The sequence below is a fragment of the Solanum stenotomum genome, chromosome 4, assembly GCF_019186545.1.
Source record: "Solanum stenotomum isolate F172 chromosome 4, ASM1918654v1, whole genome shotgun sequence".
Lineage (NCBI taxonomy): Eukaryota > Viridiplantae > Streptophyta > Magnoliopsida > Solanales > Solanaceae > Solanum > Solanum stenotomum.
The window spans coordinates 12,176,020-12,191,827 of record NC_064285.1 but is presented as its reverse complement, the minus strand read 5'-3'; the positions used below and the strand labels follow the sequence as shown (position 1 = coordinate 12,191,827).

The window sequence follows — 15,808 nt, the reverse complement described above, 5'->3', positions numbered from 1 at the left end:
AATCACAATAGTTAACAAATCACAATATTTAAAACATTCTTGAACGAATTATTAGTATTAAAGTAAATATTCTTTGATTGGTCAAATAGTAACTAAGAAATAAAATACTTCTCTCAGCTTTAACCAACGAATTTGTATCAATTGTGTATGAAAAATAAATTCACTGATCAATTTTTTGTAAATTAAAATTTGAAAAGTCATGGACGAAAGCATGAAAATCAAAGAAAAAATGTGTGTGAAAAATATCAGGAGAAAATGTGAGAGGAATATACAACAAGGAAACATTATTTTAAGGGAATTGGTATCCTTAAATTATGGGATTAAATTGACAAACTTTTACCATGTTTGTAAATAAAATAAAATTACCCTCCTTGTTATATTTTGATAAAATTCTACTACTATGTTCTGAAAAGTGAAAACTCCTGTTAGAATTTATAATACGTAATCTTATATGGTACTATATTTATGTTTTTATCCACAAAAACTAATAGGATATCAAACCCAACAACAACATTCACAAAGTAATCTTACTAGTTGGCCTCATGTATATAGATATAGAGACCAAAACAAGCTCAACTGTCAAAAGATGAAGATTCAGATATATTGGAATATCAGGACTGCCATCAGTCATACTTTCCCAACAGTAAATATGGAAGAAAACTGGATCAACATTTGTGACATATTAGCTAAACTTATCGACAACAATCAGATAATGTATCGATTTAACTTATAACTAGCTCAGCTTTAGGAGAAGCTCTGGGTAAACCACTCAATTCTTTACTGGATTTAGTTCCTATCGGTTGTTCAATGAAAATCCTTAGCAAAGATGGTGCCTGAAAAATGAATAGCATAGCAAAAGCCTCTACACAGTTTGGACTTGCAAAACCATAGAAACTCACATACTCTAGCTTGTTGAGTGGTAGTTGCAAGCAGCCAGGCGTCTTCAGACATTTCACAAATGCTTCAACATTATCATCAATACCTTTGACCTAATGGTAAAAGCAAACACCATTAGCTTCAACTTCAAATATATGAAGAGCAAAAAAAAGAACCACTAGATATATTTAACATTTCTTACAGTAATCTCAAGTTCACTCAAATTGGGGGAACACTTAATTAATTGTAGAACGCAAGAAATATGACCCAATTTGCCAAAGTCGACAGAGAGGGACAGCTTCCGCAAGCAATTGAGCATAAAAGGAGGACCTCTTGATAGAACTACGTCTGCACTCAAAAGCTTTGGAGCAAATACAATGATTACACTCTCACTTGAATGAAATCACTATAGGAGATATTCAAGTGAAAAAACAAGTTAATGTGTTACCTCGATGAAAAGTGAATCCAACAGGAGTACCTCAAGTGCAGGCAAGCTACCAAGAAGTTTCACCAACGTTGATCTATGATCATGTTTTGGATTATCAACCACTTTGGAAAACACAAGTCCTAAATCTCTCAAATTCTTGCAGTTCATGAAGCAATTTAGTGCGATATAGGAGTGAGGGTAACAAACATACAAGGACTTCAACACTGGTGAAACAATGTTTAGGTATTGCATACCATCACAACAGTTCAAGGTCAAATTAGCAAGAAGAGGGGCCTTGATAACACAATGCTCTGAAAAGGTTACTGATGCCAACCGAAGGGTTACAAGATTGGGAAAGCCACGAAAAGAACCAGGTGGTTTAAAGGAACATCTAGCAAGTTTCAACTGTGTCAGGGTTGAACAGTGAAATACACAAGGAGGCAGTGTATAGGTACGATCATCAATATTAGAAATTCTAAGGTGTAGCTTCTTGACACTGTTTCTGGTGACATAAAGAACCCATCTATCAATAGCTGTATATGAAGCTAAATCGTCTACTCTAACGTCAAGATCAAACTTCACAATCTTGCCCATATGCAGTAACATAATCCCATCTACTACTTCTCTGAATTTGGATTCAGACTCGTCTATTAACTCATCACAAAACTCGTAATCCAGCACCATTTTTGGAAGCTCGCTCCAAATGTATCTCCAGCTTTTGGACAATGTACAAGTTTTTGCAGCTTCTTTAACAGGCAAGAGCTCAAGGATACAATCAATAACATTTCTTGGTAGGACACTAATTCTATCTTCTATGTCCCCCTCAACCGCAACGCTTACTCTATCTGTGAAGAAGAATTTAAATGATCTTATTAAGGGTTAAATTTTTCCTTTATCTGTTAGAGAAAAGTTGATAAATCTCAATAAGGCATCAAGTTTGTAATCCAGGAAGAATCAGACAAAATGAGGGGAAGAGGAAGTACCTTGATTCATGCTTGATTTTCTTTTTCTGATTTGATTTTTTTTCCCGCCTTACTAGCAATAGTGTAGAATTTGTGCAAAGAGGCGTCTTGATCTGTCAGTGACAAGAAAAGAGGAGAACATTATGATAGTAGATGTCTTTTTATTTTGTTCAATTAAGCTCCCAAAACAGTTAAAGAAATACAATGGTATCCCGAAAAGAGTCAAAAAAATTTCTCTAATTATGAAGCCAAAACATAAGGGGCCATGATAGAAAATGCTAAAACTTTTGGAATCGAAGCCAAATTGCACCAAAATATTACAAAAGAAAATGAGTAAAGAAACAAAATAAAGAATGAAAATGGACCCTAAATGGAAAGTTTCTTCAATATATTACTGAACCCCAGAACCTGTACAACAACATTTTTGTTCTCAGAAAGCATATGATATGGTATCTTGGGAGTTTATTGAGGAGGCACTTCATGGATATGGTTTTCCAGAAACCTTCACCAGACTAGTGATGAACTGTGTGACTTCAACAAAATTTTCCACCAAGGTAAATGGCGAAAATTATGGATATTTTAAAGGGAAGAGAGGATTGAGGCAGGGGGATCCAATGTCACCATTGCTATTTGTGTTGGTCATGGAGTATCTATCTAGAGCACTACAGAAGGTAGGAGAACTACCAGACTTCAAGTTTCACCCAATGTGTCATAGCACCAAGCTAAACCATCGGATTTTTGCGGATGACTTGATGCTATTTTGCAAAGGGGATCTTAAGTCTATAAGAAGGATGATAGAGGTGTTGAACCATTTCAGTAGGGTGACAGGCCTTGTGGCAAATCTGGACAAGTCTAATATATTTGTAGCTGGGGTGGATGATGTTATGAGAACAAATATTGCAGCTGACAGGATTTACACTAGGTGATCTTCCTATCAGATATTTGGGCTTGCCATTATCATCAAAGAAATGGACAAAGATAGATTGCCATCAACTGATCGACAAGATAACCAACAGGATTACTAGTGCATATTCAAAAACATTGTCATATGCAGGCAGATTGCAGGTCATAAATGCTGTACTCTTCTCGCTCTATAACTTTTGGAGCAATGTTTTCATCTTGCCTCGAAGTATTTTGAAAGAGGTTGATAGAAAATGAAGGGATTATCTATGGGGAAATAAGGAGAACAAGAGGAAGGTAGCACTTGTATTGTGGGAGAAGATTTGTGTGCCAAAGAAGAATGGTGGACTGAACATCAAGAGCTGCAAATTATGGAATATTGCATCAGTTGGTAAGTTGATATGGCAGATTGCTAGCAAGGCAGATACACTATGGATAAGATGGGTGCATGGACTATATATGAAAGACGAGCAAGATTTTTGGAAACATACACCCTCTAAGGATAGCAGCTGGTATTGGAGGAAGCTTAATTCCATTAAACTAACCATGGGAATGTGGTATACTAATGGAACCTACTGTCTATTGACCAATGGAGCATATAATGTGAGTTGTAGTTACAACCAATTACTGGGTAGGCAGTTGAAACTACCTGTAGCAGACTTGATATGGAACTCACTCATGCTGCCTAGACAGAGGTTTATTATATGGCAAGCAAATCAGTAAAAACTGCTAACGAAAGAGAGGATGATCAGACTGCAAATGCCAATAGAAGATGACAAGTGTTGCCTATGTGGAGAAAGCAAACTGGAGACTCAAGTACATTTATTTGCAGAATGTACTTGGACAACAAAAGTGAAGGAAGCACTGGAGACTTGGTCGGGTATTAAAATACAAAAAACGGAAGTGACAGAATGCCTAAAATGGATAAAAGGAAGACACTGGAAGCGATATAAGAAGGAAATAGCTACAGCTATATGGGGAGCCAGAATCTATCACACTTGAAGAGCAAGAAATTGGAAACTATTCAGATGGACAATAGTAAATACAGAGATTACAATCACACAGATAAAGAAAGAGATAGTGGAAAGAGTGGATTACCTGAAGGATAGTAGGAAAGCAAGTAAATGTAGATATTTGGTTCAGAAATTTTGTAACTAGATTTGTCTTTGTTTGAGGCTTTAGAGGATATGGGGAGCCAGAATCTATCACACTTGAAGAGCAAGAAATTGTAAACTATTCAGAGGGACAATAGTAAATACAGAGATTACAATCACACAGATAAAGAAAGAGATAGTGGAAAGAGTGGATTACCTGAAGGATAGTAGGAAAGCAACTAAATGTAGATATTTGGTTCAGAAATTTTGTAACTAGATTTGTCTTTGTTTGAGGCTTTAGAGGAAAGGGTACCCTTCCTGGAAGGTGGCTCCTCTACCTAGAGTGCTCTATAGGTGTAAATATTTGGCTGTCAATGGTAATTCTTCACGGTTTACCAAAAAAAAACATTTTTGTTCTCCGAAAGAGCAGAAAAGGAGCAACAGCATCAGGACCTCGACTGAACTTGTCATACACAACCTGAACCACCGAACAACCCAAGCTAGTCGCGACGCCATGAATTTGGTTAAGGATATTCAAGCTTTGAAGCTCAAAATTCAAAAGAATTCAACGAATTGGAACAAACCGATAACATCAAATCACACTACGTAGTAATATATAGCTAACTCATAAAAACACTTGATAGAACAAAAAATCTATAAATCAAAACTAACATAAGGAAGACAGCGCAAGGAATTCTACTAATAAAAGCATAATCAAATATAATATGACAACGTCTCTTATAATAGGCTCATTAGAAATAAGAAAACCTCTTCTCTTTCAGGCACTCTGTGAAGCCTTTCATTGTAGGAGAAATTACTTACTTCTACTAAAACAAAACACTTCAAAACTTAAGAAACATTTTGCTCTTTAGAAAAATGATTTTCAAATCCAAAAAACACTAGGTCTGTCTTTCTAACATCCAAGTCTTGTAGATAAAGTTACCTAATACATGTTGCTGGTGGGAAGCGACACATATCTAGTACAATTAGTTGAGTTGTGCGGAAGCTGGCCCAAACACTACATCGTAAAAAAAAAATTGGACTCAATTTTATTCTAGTTGCAAATTCCATCTTTACCAAACAACAATTACATACAGATCAAATCACAAGCTCTCTGTACATGAATAATCTAAGCATGATATTTTCTTATTCTAGTTGCAAATTCCATTTCTACCAGACAATCAAAAACCCATTCATTTCTCAATTTAGGGTTTCATGAAGAATTTTAGTTTCCGCTAAAAAAAAACGGTGATAAATAATAGCTCAAATTTTAGTTTGATTTGGTTTATTTGTTCTTCTATATGAAATAAAAGAGAAGAGAACCGAAACCTCAGCGAAGACTGCCGGCGGCGACGGCGGAGAGCAGAACCGGAGTGAAATGCTTTTACTATTTAATGTATTTTCGTACTAACATATTTGATTAAAGATTTTAAATGCATGATTTGTGGTATTCTTCACCTTGTGAAAAATTACCTAATTACTATTATGAATTCATTGAATTGTGTACTTTTTTGTTTAGTATTTTTGTATTTTCAATTTATTTTACAACACGTTATTAGCTCGAGTATCTAATCAATTGAGATCTGCTTAAGTCGGTATTATCTTTTATCTAAAAAGTTAATTAATTCTCTTTTTGATTTAGGTACATATTTATGTGTTTATAACATCTCTAATAAGACTTTTGTAAGTTTTGATCCGCAATTTGATTACCGTATGCATGACTTGCTTTAAGAATTGTTATGATGCTTTATTGGGCAAGGCAATTGAAATGTTTCATGTTTAAATTATTATGCTATCTATATGCCACTAACTTGTAACTCTAAATTATGCAATATGATAGCATGCTAGTTAGAATACTCGTATTTATGATTAATATTTGTGTGACATAAAGAACAATAGTATTTCATTAAATATGACTTGAAATTCTTACGGAACTTTTGTGTTAATATCTATTGAAATTAATAATAAATATTGTAGAACAATTAGAAAGTATATTAAATTTACCGTTTCAATACTTCATGAGTTTACATAGTTTTGCTTGTTCATGCATATAATATATTGCATATTCATATTATACTTTATTATTTGAAACATTAATTTACCATTTATTATAAAGAAATCAACATCGTGATATTAACTCAATTATTTTAGTTTTCATCATATTGAATTTGTCAAAGCTTGAATTTGTGGCACTTGACATTTTTTAAAAAAAAACTATTTATCATGAGTACTTGATGTTGAAATTCACCTAATTACCGCTAAGGTTCTTGGTGATACTATAATCGAAAAAATAAAACATCAAGTCAAGATAAAGTGAAGTCTATGATTTTCCTCCGTCATCAATTATCATCTTGATGGAAGTATGAAGGTTGAATACTTGACAATGAAAAATCCACTTGGATTGTGGATAGGTTTGAAAGGAAGGTATGACCACCTTAAGGTAACAGTATTGTCAAGGGCTCATTATGAGTGGTTGCACTTACGGTTTCAAGATTTTAAAATCGTAATTAAGTATAATTTTGTTGTGTTTAGAATCACTTCTCAATTGAAATTATGTGGGAAACTATAAAAGAAGATGACATGTTGGAAAAGACATTAACTATTTTTCATGCCTCAAATGTGAAATTACAAAAGTAATACCATGAAAATGATTTTCAGAAATACTCTAAATTGATTTGATGTCTTTTGGTGGTTGAGGAACTGTAACGGCCTGATTCCGTTGTTATAGAAAATCCAACGGGGAAAATTTTTGGACCGAAAAACTTTTTCGTAGCAACTTGAAATTTCCCAACCTAGTCCAGAGTTGGATAGAATCGGAGTCAGTAAGGTCTAGAGAAATCTGGTAACAATTGGGTGATCTAATTATGAATTTCATCACATGAGTAGATAACTAAGACGTTAAGGAACCCGTACGACTTTCCAGAATTGAATTCGAGTGAGTAGAACTCCTGAAACTGATCTTAGCATAAACGGGTAGTTTCTGAGTGTCATTGGTTAAATGTGTGTTGTGAAATGAGGGTATTGGAATTATTAAATTTTCTCACTGGTTCTGTGCAAGCCGCTAAGGTGGGATTTTCCCGCCAAAGCGGGGCCGCTGTAGCGGGGTGAGTATCACTGTGGCGAGACAGACACGACTTAAGTCGGAAATAAACCCCAAAAATGTTTTATTCTACACTTTTCGACCTTGAGAGCTAAGGAACGACCAATGTGTGTTCTTGACGATTTTTCACCATTCTTGAGGCTAAAGGTAAGGTTTTCACTCCTCGAATCCATTTTTCGATCCGTAGAACATGGTTTCTTGGGTGATTATTGTTGGGGAAGGGTTTTGGAACTGTTTGGATGGTGGGAAAAGCCCTAATATGGGTTTGGGGATCAAGGTTTTGGCCTAGGGTTGATAATGTTGATTATAATCCGGGTAATTAGGCCTCGTTTATTGATCCTTGCGTTAATTGTATGTTTTTAGACCACGAACAAACGGGAAGAATCCGAAAAGGGAAGATTCAAGTGCCTTAGGGGATTCAAGCTTGGATTCGAGGTAGATGATGGTTGTGATTTCATGTTGTGTGATATATGTTTGTACTTGCTTCATTATAATGCATATATGTATGCGAATGTTGTATTATCGATCACACTAATCGTGAATTAGGATAATTGAATAATTGAATGCCATAAATCATGAATTGATGGTATGATTATGAGAATGTATATTGTGATTGTGATTATGATTGTGACTGTGGCTTGTTGAATGGATCGGGTGCTGTGTTCCTACACACTAACTGGGATCGATTGCCACGTTCTGTCACGCCCCGAGCCTACACCTTGGGCGAGACTGACACTCGAAGACCATTTCTGGTTCCAAGCAAACCCTTGGCCTGACTTACTTACTCAGCGAAAGACTTAACTCATCACATATACATTTATGAAGAAACTGGAATGTTATAAAGGAACATTCAACTGGCCATTAAGGCAAACTCAAGTCTTTAACATATGAAATGAAAATGTAAAGACAACTGAACTACTAACTGTCTAACTGTCTATATATGAAGCCTCTAAACAACTGAAAGGGATGTCGGGACAGGCCCACTACATCCTAAAGAACTAGCTAATAAAACTGAAAGCAATAAAAGGGATCCTCTGGAATGCAAAGAGGCTCACCAACAGACTATGAACTGCTCACTGGATCAATGGTGCACTGGATGCTGATCTTAGTTACCTGCGTCTACATCATAAGATGATGTAGGCCAACTAGCATCAGTACATGGAATGTACGAGTATGCGAGTTAGAATGCTAAACACAACATAGGCTTGAAAATAATATGAAAGAAACTGAAGAACTTACCTGGCTCGACTCAACTCAACATAACTGAACTCATTTCAATATAAAGCAATTTAAATCATGTGCAATATAAAGAAAAGTTGTTTAAATACATGATGCCAACTATGTATGTATGCAAAGATATATATAACTCTGAGATGTATGTAAAAATACAAATAATCTGATGTATATAAAAATACAAAATATTGATGTAGGAGTTTCTCTAACCGACAACCATCACTTAAGAGCTATAGTGATAATACAATACTTTACCTCACGCTGCCAGGGACCATCATATACCTTGCCGGGGGTATAGAACCTAACTCACTAAGTGGATCCACTAGTATATGCTAAAAGCATTAAATGGTTCATCTAAAAAGTATGACCCTTTTCTACCTATGATGGCTACATGGTTTATAGAGACGTGAGTTATCTGAACTCAAGCTAGTCCCCATATCGGTGCTCAATACTACTCCCAAAATATGATACTAGCTCTTTATGTTTAAAAACATACTTCTTTCTGTGATTTGAGATAATTGCTTAAAAACTTAGCTCAAAGGCTATCTTGGAAATCAAAGTTTCCCCTCTTGCTTTATTGTGAAAGCATTTACTCTTTAACTGAAAATTAGCCCAAAGGCTCTTTACTGAAAAACTATCTCAAAGACTCTTTACTGAAAAACTAGCTCAAAGGCTCTTTTGAAAATCCAGTTTCTGTTCTTATTTAAATGTGAAAACATTTTAAACTCTTTTAGGAGTACATAGTCCCCATATACTTTTGAAAAAATGGACTTCAACTTGACTCTTTACTGAACTTAAATTTTAAAACAGAGTTAAAACGTTTGTAAAAGACTTTTGAAAAACTTTATGAACTTCTCTTAACTTGACTCCTGACTTTTCTTGACTTTGATCTTAACTACTCTTGACTTGACTCTTAACTGATCCTTGAATTGAATTATGGATTCAAGGATTGTGATTTGTGATTGGAAGGATCTCATGATGTTTAGGAATAATTTTTGATAGCGAAACTTGAGAAAATACCAAAATATCAATATTTAAGGATGGGTTCTATACCCCCGGCAAGGTATATGATGGTCCTTGGCAGCGTGAGGTAAAGTATTGTATCATCACTATAGCTCTTAAGTGATGGTTGTCGGTTAGAGAAACTCCCACATCAATATTTTGTATTGTTATATACATCAGATTATTTGTATTTTTACATACATCTGAGAGTTATATATATCTTTGCATACATACAGAGTTGGCATCAATGTTTTTAAACAGCTTTTCTTTATATTGTACATGATTTAAATTGCTTTATATTGAAATGGGTTCAGTTATGTTGAGTTGAGTCGAGGCAGGTAAGTTCTTCAGTTTCTTTCATATTATTTTCAAGCCTATTGTAGCGACCCTAAAAATAGATGGGTGAAACTAGAGCCTAACGTATGAATTTTTAAAGTTTAAGCATAACTTGGAAGTAGTCACTTTTGGAAAAAAAAGTTCTGAATCTGGAAATTGGCTAAGTTCAAAACCTGGAAATTTGGTTAAGTGTGGGAAATCAGTGAGTTATGCCCTTTGAAAGTTGGGCAGTTGGCAAGGAGTCCGTCCGGAAATTTAAGGGCATTTTGGTCATTTCACAAACCTTTTCTTTTGAGGTTATATTATTGTGTTAGGCTGATTGTGGATCATTTTTTTGTTCCATTTTAAAAGAGTAAGAGTTAGGGTTCTTGAGTGAAGAAGAGAGGAAGAAGAAGAAGAAGAAGTTGGAGCTAGGGTTGAAGATTTTGAGTTCTTTCTTCTTTAATTTTTCGTGGGCTTTCAACTTAGAGGTATGGTGACCCTTGATCCTTGATCAATCTTTCTTTCAAGGAGTCTAATCAAAAGGGTTTCAAAGAACAAAATCTCAAATTCTAATCTAAGCATGGGTTCATTGGCAAAACGTTTTCTAAGCCATTATATTGATGAATTAATATTTTTTAAGATGATTTCGTGTGGAATTCCTTGAAGAACCCATGTTTTCCCTAAATTCCTAAATTTGCTTATGAAGTGGGTCTTTTGCTTATGATTCAAAGTTTATGAAATTGTGTTTGGATTGGATTGTATTAGTGACTCTTATGATTTTCTACATCTATCTATGATGAATTGATGATGTATGGATGAATTGAAAGTTGTGGCCTTATGGGCAAGTTATGGATGAATTCTCTTGTGGTAAGTAAAATGGTTGGGACTTGAGTGTTGTTGATTATGGCTTTGGAGGATGGTAAGNCCCGCTAAACTCCATGGATTCTTTTCCCAAACACTTAGAACCAATTATATGATCAAAGTACATCAGATTCTACTCAAAACACAACTAAAAGCGTGAATCAATCTCAAGAAACTCCAATCAACACAACCCACAAGAATTCAAACGAAATTTATCAAGAACTCAAGGATTTACTTTCAAATCTAATAACTTCGCTGAAGTTGAATCATGATTGGCGCGTGGGTGAACTAATCCAATGCTATGTGATCTCACATACCTTGTAGGGATCCCCCCCGACATAATCCACAAGCTAAACTCGACGAACTTGACGATTTCCTTGCTTCTCCTTCTTTTTTCTCCTTTTCTTTCCTCTTCTCTAAAACCCTAACTCTTTTCCAAAAGCGTAAAACTGACCAAGTTCAGTTTAGACCCTTAATTAATTCACTAAAACGAATTTAATTAATTGGATAAGGAAAAGACTGAAATACCCTTCAAAAATCTGGATTGGACATTTTCTTATTTGAACAGCCCAACTTCCAATGGGTGTATCTCACTTATACACACTCGGAATCACGCAAACTTGGAGGCGTTGGAAAGATCATTCCAAGAGATTTCCTACCATATCTGGAAGTGCTCCTAACTCATCCTGAATTAGAAGTTATGGCTGTTTGAAGTTGACCAAAAACTCATTTTTTCCTAACTTAACAAAATTTCCAGATTTTCATTTTTTCAAAAAATGACTATTTCCAATTATTGGCTTCTTCCTATTTATTTCAAATTGTGAGATGTTTCAATATCTCCCCTTTGGAAACATTTGTCCTCGAATGAGATTACTCTTACTAAGCTAAGGGTGTAACATGCAACATTCAGCTCAACCACCCACATGCAAATGCAAAACAACATGCCAATTTATAAATAACCACTAAGAAAGGATTAGTACCTTGATTGGAACTTCCCCGGATTCGAAGAGATGTGGATATCTCTTCTTCATATCCTCATCAGCTTCCCAAGTAGCTCCTTCAACAAATTGGTTCCTCTAAAGGACTTTGACTGATGCTACCTCTTTTGTTCTCAACTTGCGAACTTGGCAATCTAGAATCTGAACATGAATCTCCTCATAAGACAAGTTATCCTTGATTTCAATATCTTCAGTTGGTATGATAAGTGAAGGATCTCACATGCACTTCTCCAACATGGAGACATGGAATACCGGATGAACCGCTGCTAACTCTTGTGATAACTTCGATTCATAAACTACTTTGCTAATCCTCTTGGAAATTCTGTAAGGACCAACATACCGAGGACTAAGCTTCCCCTTCTTACCAAACCTCATAACACCCTTTATGGTGAAACTTTCAAGTATACCTAATCACACAATCGACCTTGATACCTCAAAACATTATCTCCCCCTTGTTCAAAAGCCATCATTTTTTGCTTGTGAACACTTGCCTTTAATTCAAGCAATAAAGGATCTGGGTCTTGCTTCTCTCTTACTTCTGACACTAATGATGATTCAAACCCATTTATCACAACTATTCCTCCTTCTGTGGAATTCATTATTCCAACTCCTAGTCGTGCAAGTCTATGCACATCTTTTGCTAACTCTTTCTTATCAAGCTCAATATGGGCGGTACTACCCATAGACAATCTACTCAAGGAATCAAGGATAACATTAGCCTCACCTAGGTGATAAAGAACACTCGTTTCATAATCCTTGAGCAATTCTAACCACCTTATCTATCTGAGATTAAGCTTTTTCTGACTACACACATATTGAAAACTCTTGTGATCGGTGAACACATCCACATGCACACCATAAAAATAATGGCGCCACATTTTCAAAGCAAAAACTACGGCAGCCAACTCTAGATCATGGGTTGGGTAATTCTTCTCATAAACTTTCAACTGTCTGGAGGCGTAAGCTATAACTTGGACATTTCTGCATTAATACACAACCCAAGCCAACTCTAGATGTATCACAATATACCATGAAACCTTGACTACCTTACGGTAAGGTCAAAATTGGGGCAGTAGTCAACCTCTTTTTCAATTCCTGAAAGTTTTTCTAACAAGCTTCAGACCATTGAAACGTAACTGTATTCTGAGTCAACTTGGTCAAAGGGGATGAAATAGACGAGAACCCTTCTACAAACCTCCTCTAATAGCCAGCCAAACCCAAGAAACTCCTAATATTAGTTGGAGATGTAGGTCTAGGCCAATTCTGCACTACCTCAATTTCATGAGTATCAACTTTAATTCCCTCTCCAGACACAATGTGGCCTACGAATGCCACAGATTCAAGCCAAAACTCACACTTAGAGAACTTGGCATACAATGCTCTCTCTTTTAAAGTCTAGAGAACTATTCTGAGATGACTAGAATGATCTTCTTCATTCATTGAATAGATTAGTGTTATACCCCATTTTAACCAAGGTCAAATTAGTGTACAACATATTGGTGATTTCCAAATTAATTAATTTAAGAAGTCGCCACCTAATTATTTTTAAGGCAAATTAGGAGACCTAAATTATTAACTATGTAATGCTAAAAATGACTTCAATTAAGGTCTACTAACTTATGTGATTCTAGGTAAGAGTTCTAATTTATCCTAAAGGGAAGGGGTAAGGCATTCTTTAAGATTAGTTTTAAAACTATTAACCGGCCAAACTTAGGTTAATTACTTTTAAAAGAAATGAATGCTAAAGATTAAGTAATTGAGTAGCCAAGTTGGAAAACATTATTTATTTTAAAGCTCTTATTACAATTGTATTAGAGTGAAAAAGATTTAAGGAAGAGTAATTTCTTTAGATCCATTTAGATAAATCCATGACTAAAAATAAGTACTTAAAAATAGACACTTGTTCATTGATTGACAAGGTACTCCCGTTAGAAAAAGTTTAAGAAAAAAAAAAGGTTTAGAACAAAATATTTCCTTTATAAGACATTGCCAAGTTTGAACAAAACTTAAAAAAATAGTGAGTTTAAAGTGATGCAAAATGAAATGTTTAAAAAGATTTTTTCAAGTGAAGTTAATAAAAGCTAAAGTAACTAATAGGTTTATTGCTAGCTAAAGGTACCCAAACCCAAACATCTATATTAAGTTACCTATTTGAGAATTCAAAGATAAGAACATCTTCAAGTCACGTAAACTAGTGTAACATGTAAAGAAAAACATGTAAACAAATAATGAAAAAATGTAAGTAGCCATAAGTGACTCCAAGACAGGGCCACTAATTTCACTTGCAATTTCGAATGGTCAAATATGTAGTGAAAACTCCATGTGCGGGTATGAGGATAATGTTGAGTCTATAAGACTCGATAATTGGTAGAGTCCCGAAATCAAGACTCCATTTTTGCTCCCAAAGTGTTCATGCAAATAAAGATAAACTAGAAATAGAATTAAGTTAAATAGAGAATATACCATCCAAAACACAAAACAACATGCAAATGCGGAACAAGTCTCAACGCAAACTACTATGCCGCCTTTAAAGCACAAAAAACATAAAAATAATACACAAACCCTCATATTTAAGCTACAAATGAACTACTCGTTAAAGAATTGAATTAAAAAAAAGATACTTATGCCATAAGTTTTCCAGATTTTATACATGTTGTAATGCTATTGCTTAAACTAAAATATAAAACAAAATACATACACAATATAATTAACAAAAGAGCACAAAACTTAAGTTAGTACTTATATGCAAAAATAGGTTGCACGAGAATGCTTGCAGTCGTGGCTTTTAATAAAAGAGCACTTAGTTGCTAACCATTTTTTATTTGTAATTAAAACAGCGACTATATCAAACCTTTTATAAATTAAAGGCCTCGGGTGATTTTTAACTCAAAATAAAACTGATTCTGATAAATTATTTACAAAATGAATCCATTCGTATCTTTTTAAGCATAAAATTAGCATTCAAGTTCAAACAAATTCAAACTATTAGAGAGATTACTTTTATGACAAGGATAAGATCAAATTGTGACCATTCGACATTCTTACACAACCATTACTAATATATTTAGAAGAAATTGAATCTATAAAACAGAGTAAAAGGCAGAGACTTAAACTAAAATTTACATATAGCAAAGTTGCAGACAATGACTTACATTTTTGTTCCTTAATTGGCACAACATTTCTAACCATGAAAATCAATTCCTTTAAACATACTTCCATACAAGAATATGATGAGTTGCAAATTTTATCATGTAAAGACACCTAATAATCATCTAAATTGGAACGACAAACTGATTTCAACTGAAGATTTAATCATGAAATGAAACCATCTCTTAAGTAAATGACGGCTTAAACGTGAGAGGAAACCAACTTCACTTCTCAAAGAAGATGCAATATTTTTCTTTAACATGATTTTCACTAGTAAAAACGAACAACAACAGAAGAAACACACATGACATAAAAAAAGGATTCTCAAATATACATGGTGTTGTAGTGACAAAGAAAGGAAGGGAAAAAAAAGGCGAGTATTACCTGTTGCAGGGCAGTGAACAGGGTTGCCTGGATCAAAGGTCTGTGTTTGAACAACGACGGACTCGAGCAAGCTTGAGATTGGAATTTCCGGCAAGATTCGAAAGAGAATATCAAAGGCAATTTTCTTAGCAAAACACAGTGGTTTGAAGTACTATGGGGGCGAGAAACTTCTTGCTAAAAATGAGTGCAAAGGCTATTATCAAGGTCAGAAAAATATTCTCCCTATTACGAGTAGAAATGTTGGTATTTATAGCAATGAACTAGGGTTCTTGACCCGGTTTGGGCGGGATTTTAAGAAGTAAAATAGTTGTTTGAATTTTGAACCAAACCTCTGTACCTCTCCCTTAGAAATCGCAGAGGTTTTTGGCCTCTTCCCTTGACCAAATTAAAGAAAAAGATATAAATGAAAGAAAAGAAAAAGCATTTGATTTTTTAGTAGAAACGATGAATATTACACCATAAAGGAACTGGTGATCTTCGTCCTGCGCTGAAAGTCACTGGAATTT

At 34.8% G+C, this 15,808-nt stretch overlaps 3 protein-coding genes across 7 annotated transcripts in view; 2 read left to right on the top strand and 1 right to left on the bottom strand.

Annotated features, from left to right (window-relative positions):
- LOC125862319 (cytochrome c1-2, heme protein, mitochondrial-like) overlaps positions 1-15,808 on the top strand; it is a 924,866-nt gene that overhangs the window by 542,549 nt on the left and 366,509 nt on the right. The gene's annotated exons all lie outside the window — the stretch shown is intronic.
- Positions 1-15,808, top strand: part of LOC125862338 (uncharacterized) — a 533,211-nt gene that overhangs the window by 494,416 nt on the left and 22,987 nt on the right. The gene's annotated exons all lie outside the window — the stretch shown is intronic.
- Positions 514-5,662, bottom strand: LOC125862304 (F-box/FBD/LRR-repeat protein At1g13570-like). Of its 3 annotated transcripts, XM_049542347.1 has the most exons (6): positions 5,589-5,662; positions 5,203-5,277; positions 2,287-2,378; positions 1,325-2,148; positions 1,079-1,237; positions 514-989 (listed from the first exon to the last, which is right to left on the bottom strand). In XM_049542347.1, the coding sequence occupies exons 3-6, from the start codon at positions 2,294-2,296 to the stop codon at positions 723-725; spliced, it is 1,260 nt and encodes a 419-aa protein (XP_049398304.1). In that variant the 5' UTR covers positions 2,297-2,378; positions 5,203-5,277; positions 5,589-5,662; the 3' UTR covers positions 514-722. The 3 variants fall into 3 exon arrangements, with proteins under 3 accessions (XP_049398304.1, XP_049398305.1, XP_049398303.1); XM_049542348.1 differs by lacking the exon at positions 5,203-5,277 and having other exon boundaries at positions 1,355-2,148; XM_049542346.1 differs by lacking the exon at positions 5,203-5,277 and having other exon boundaries at positions 5,589-5,654.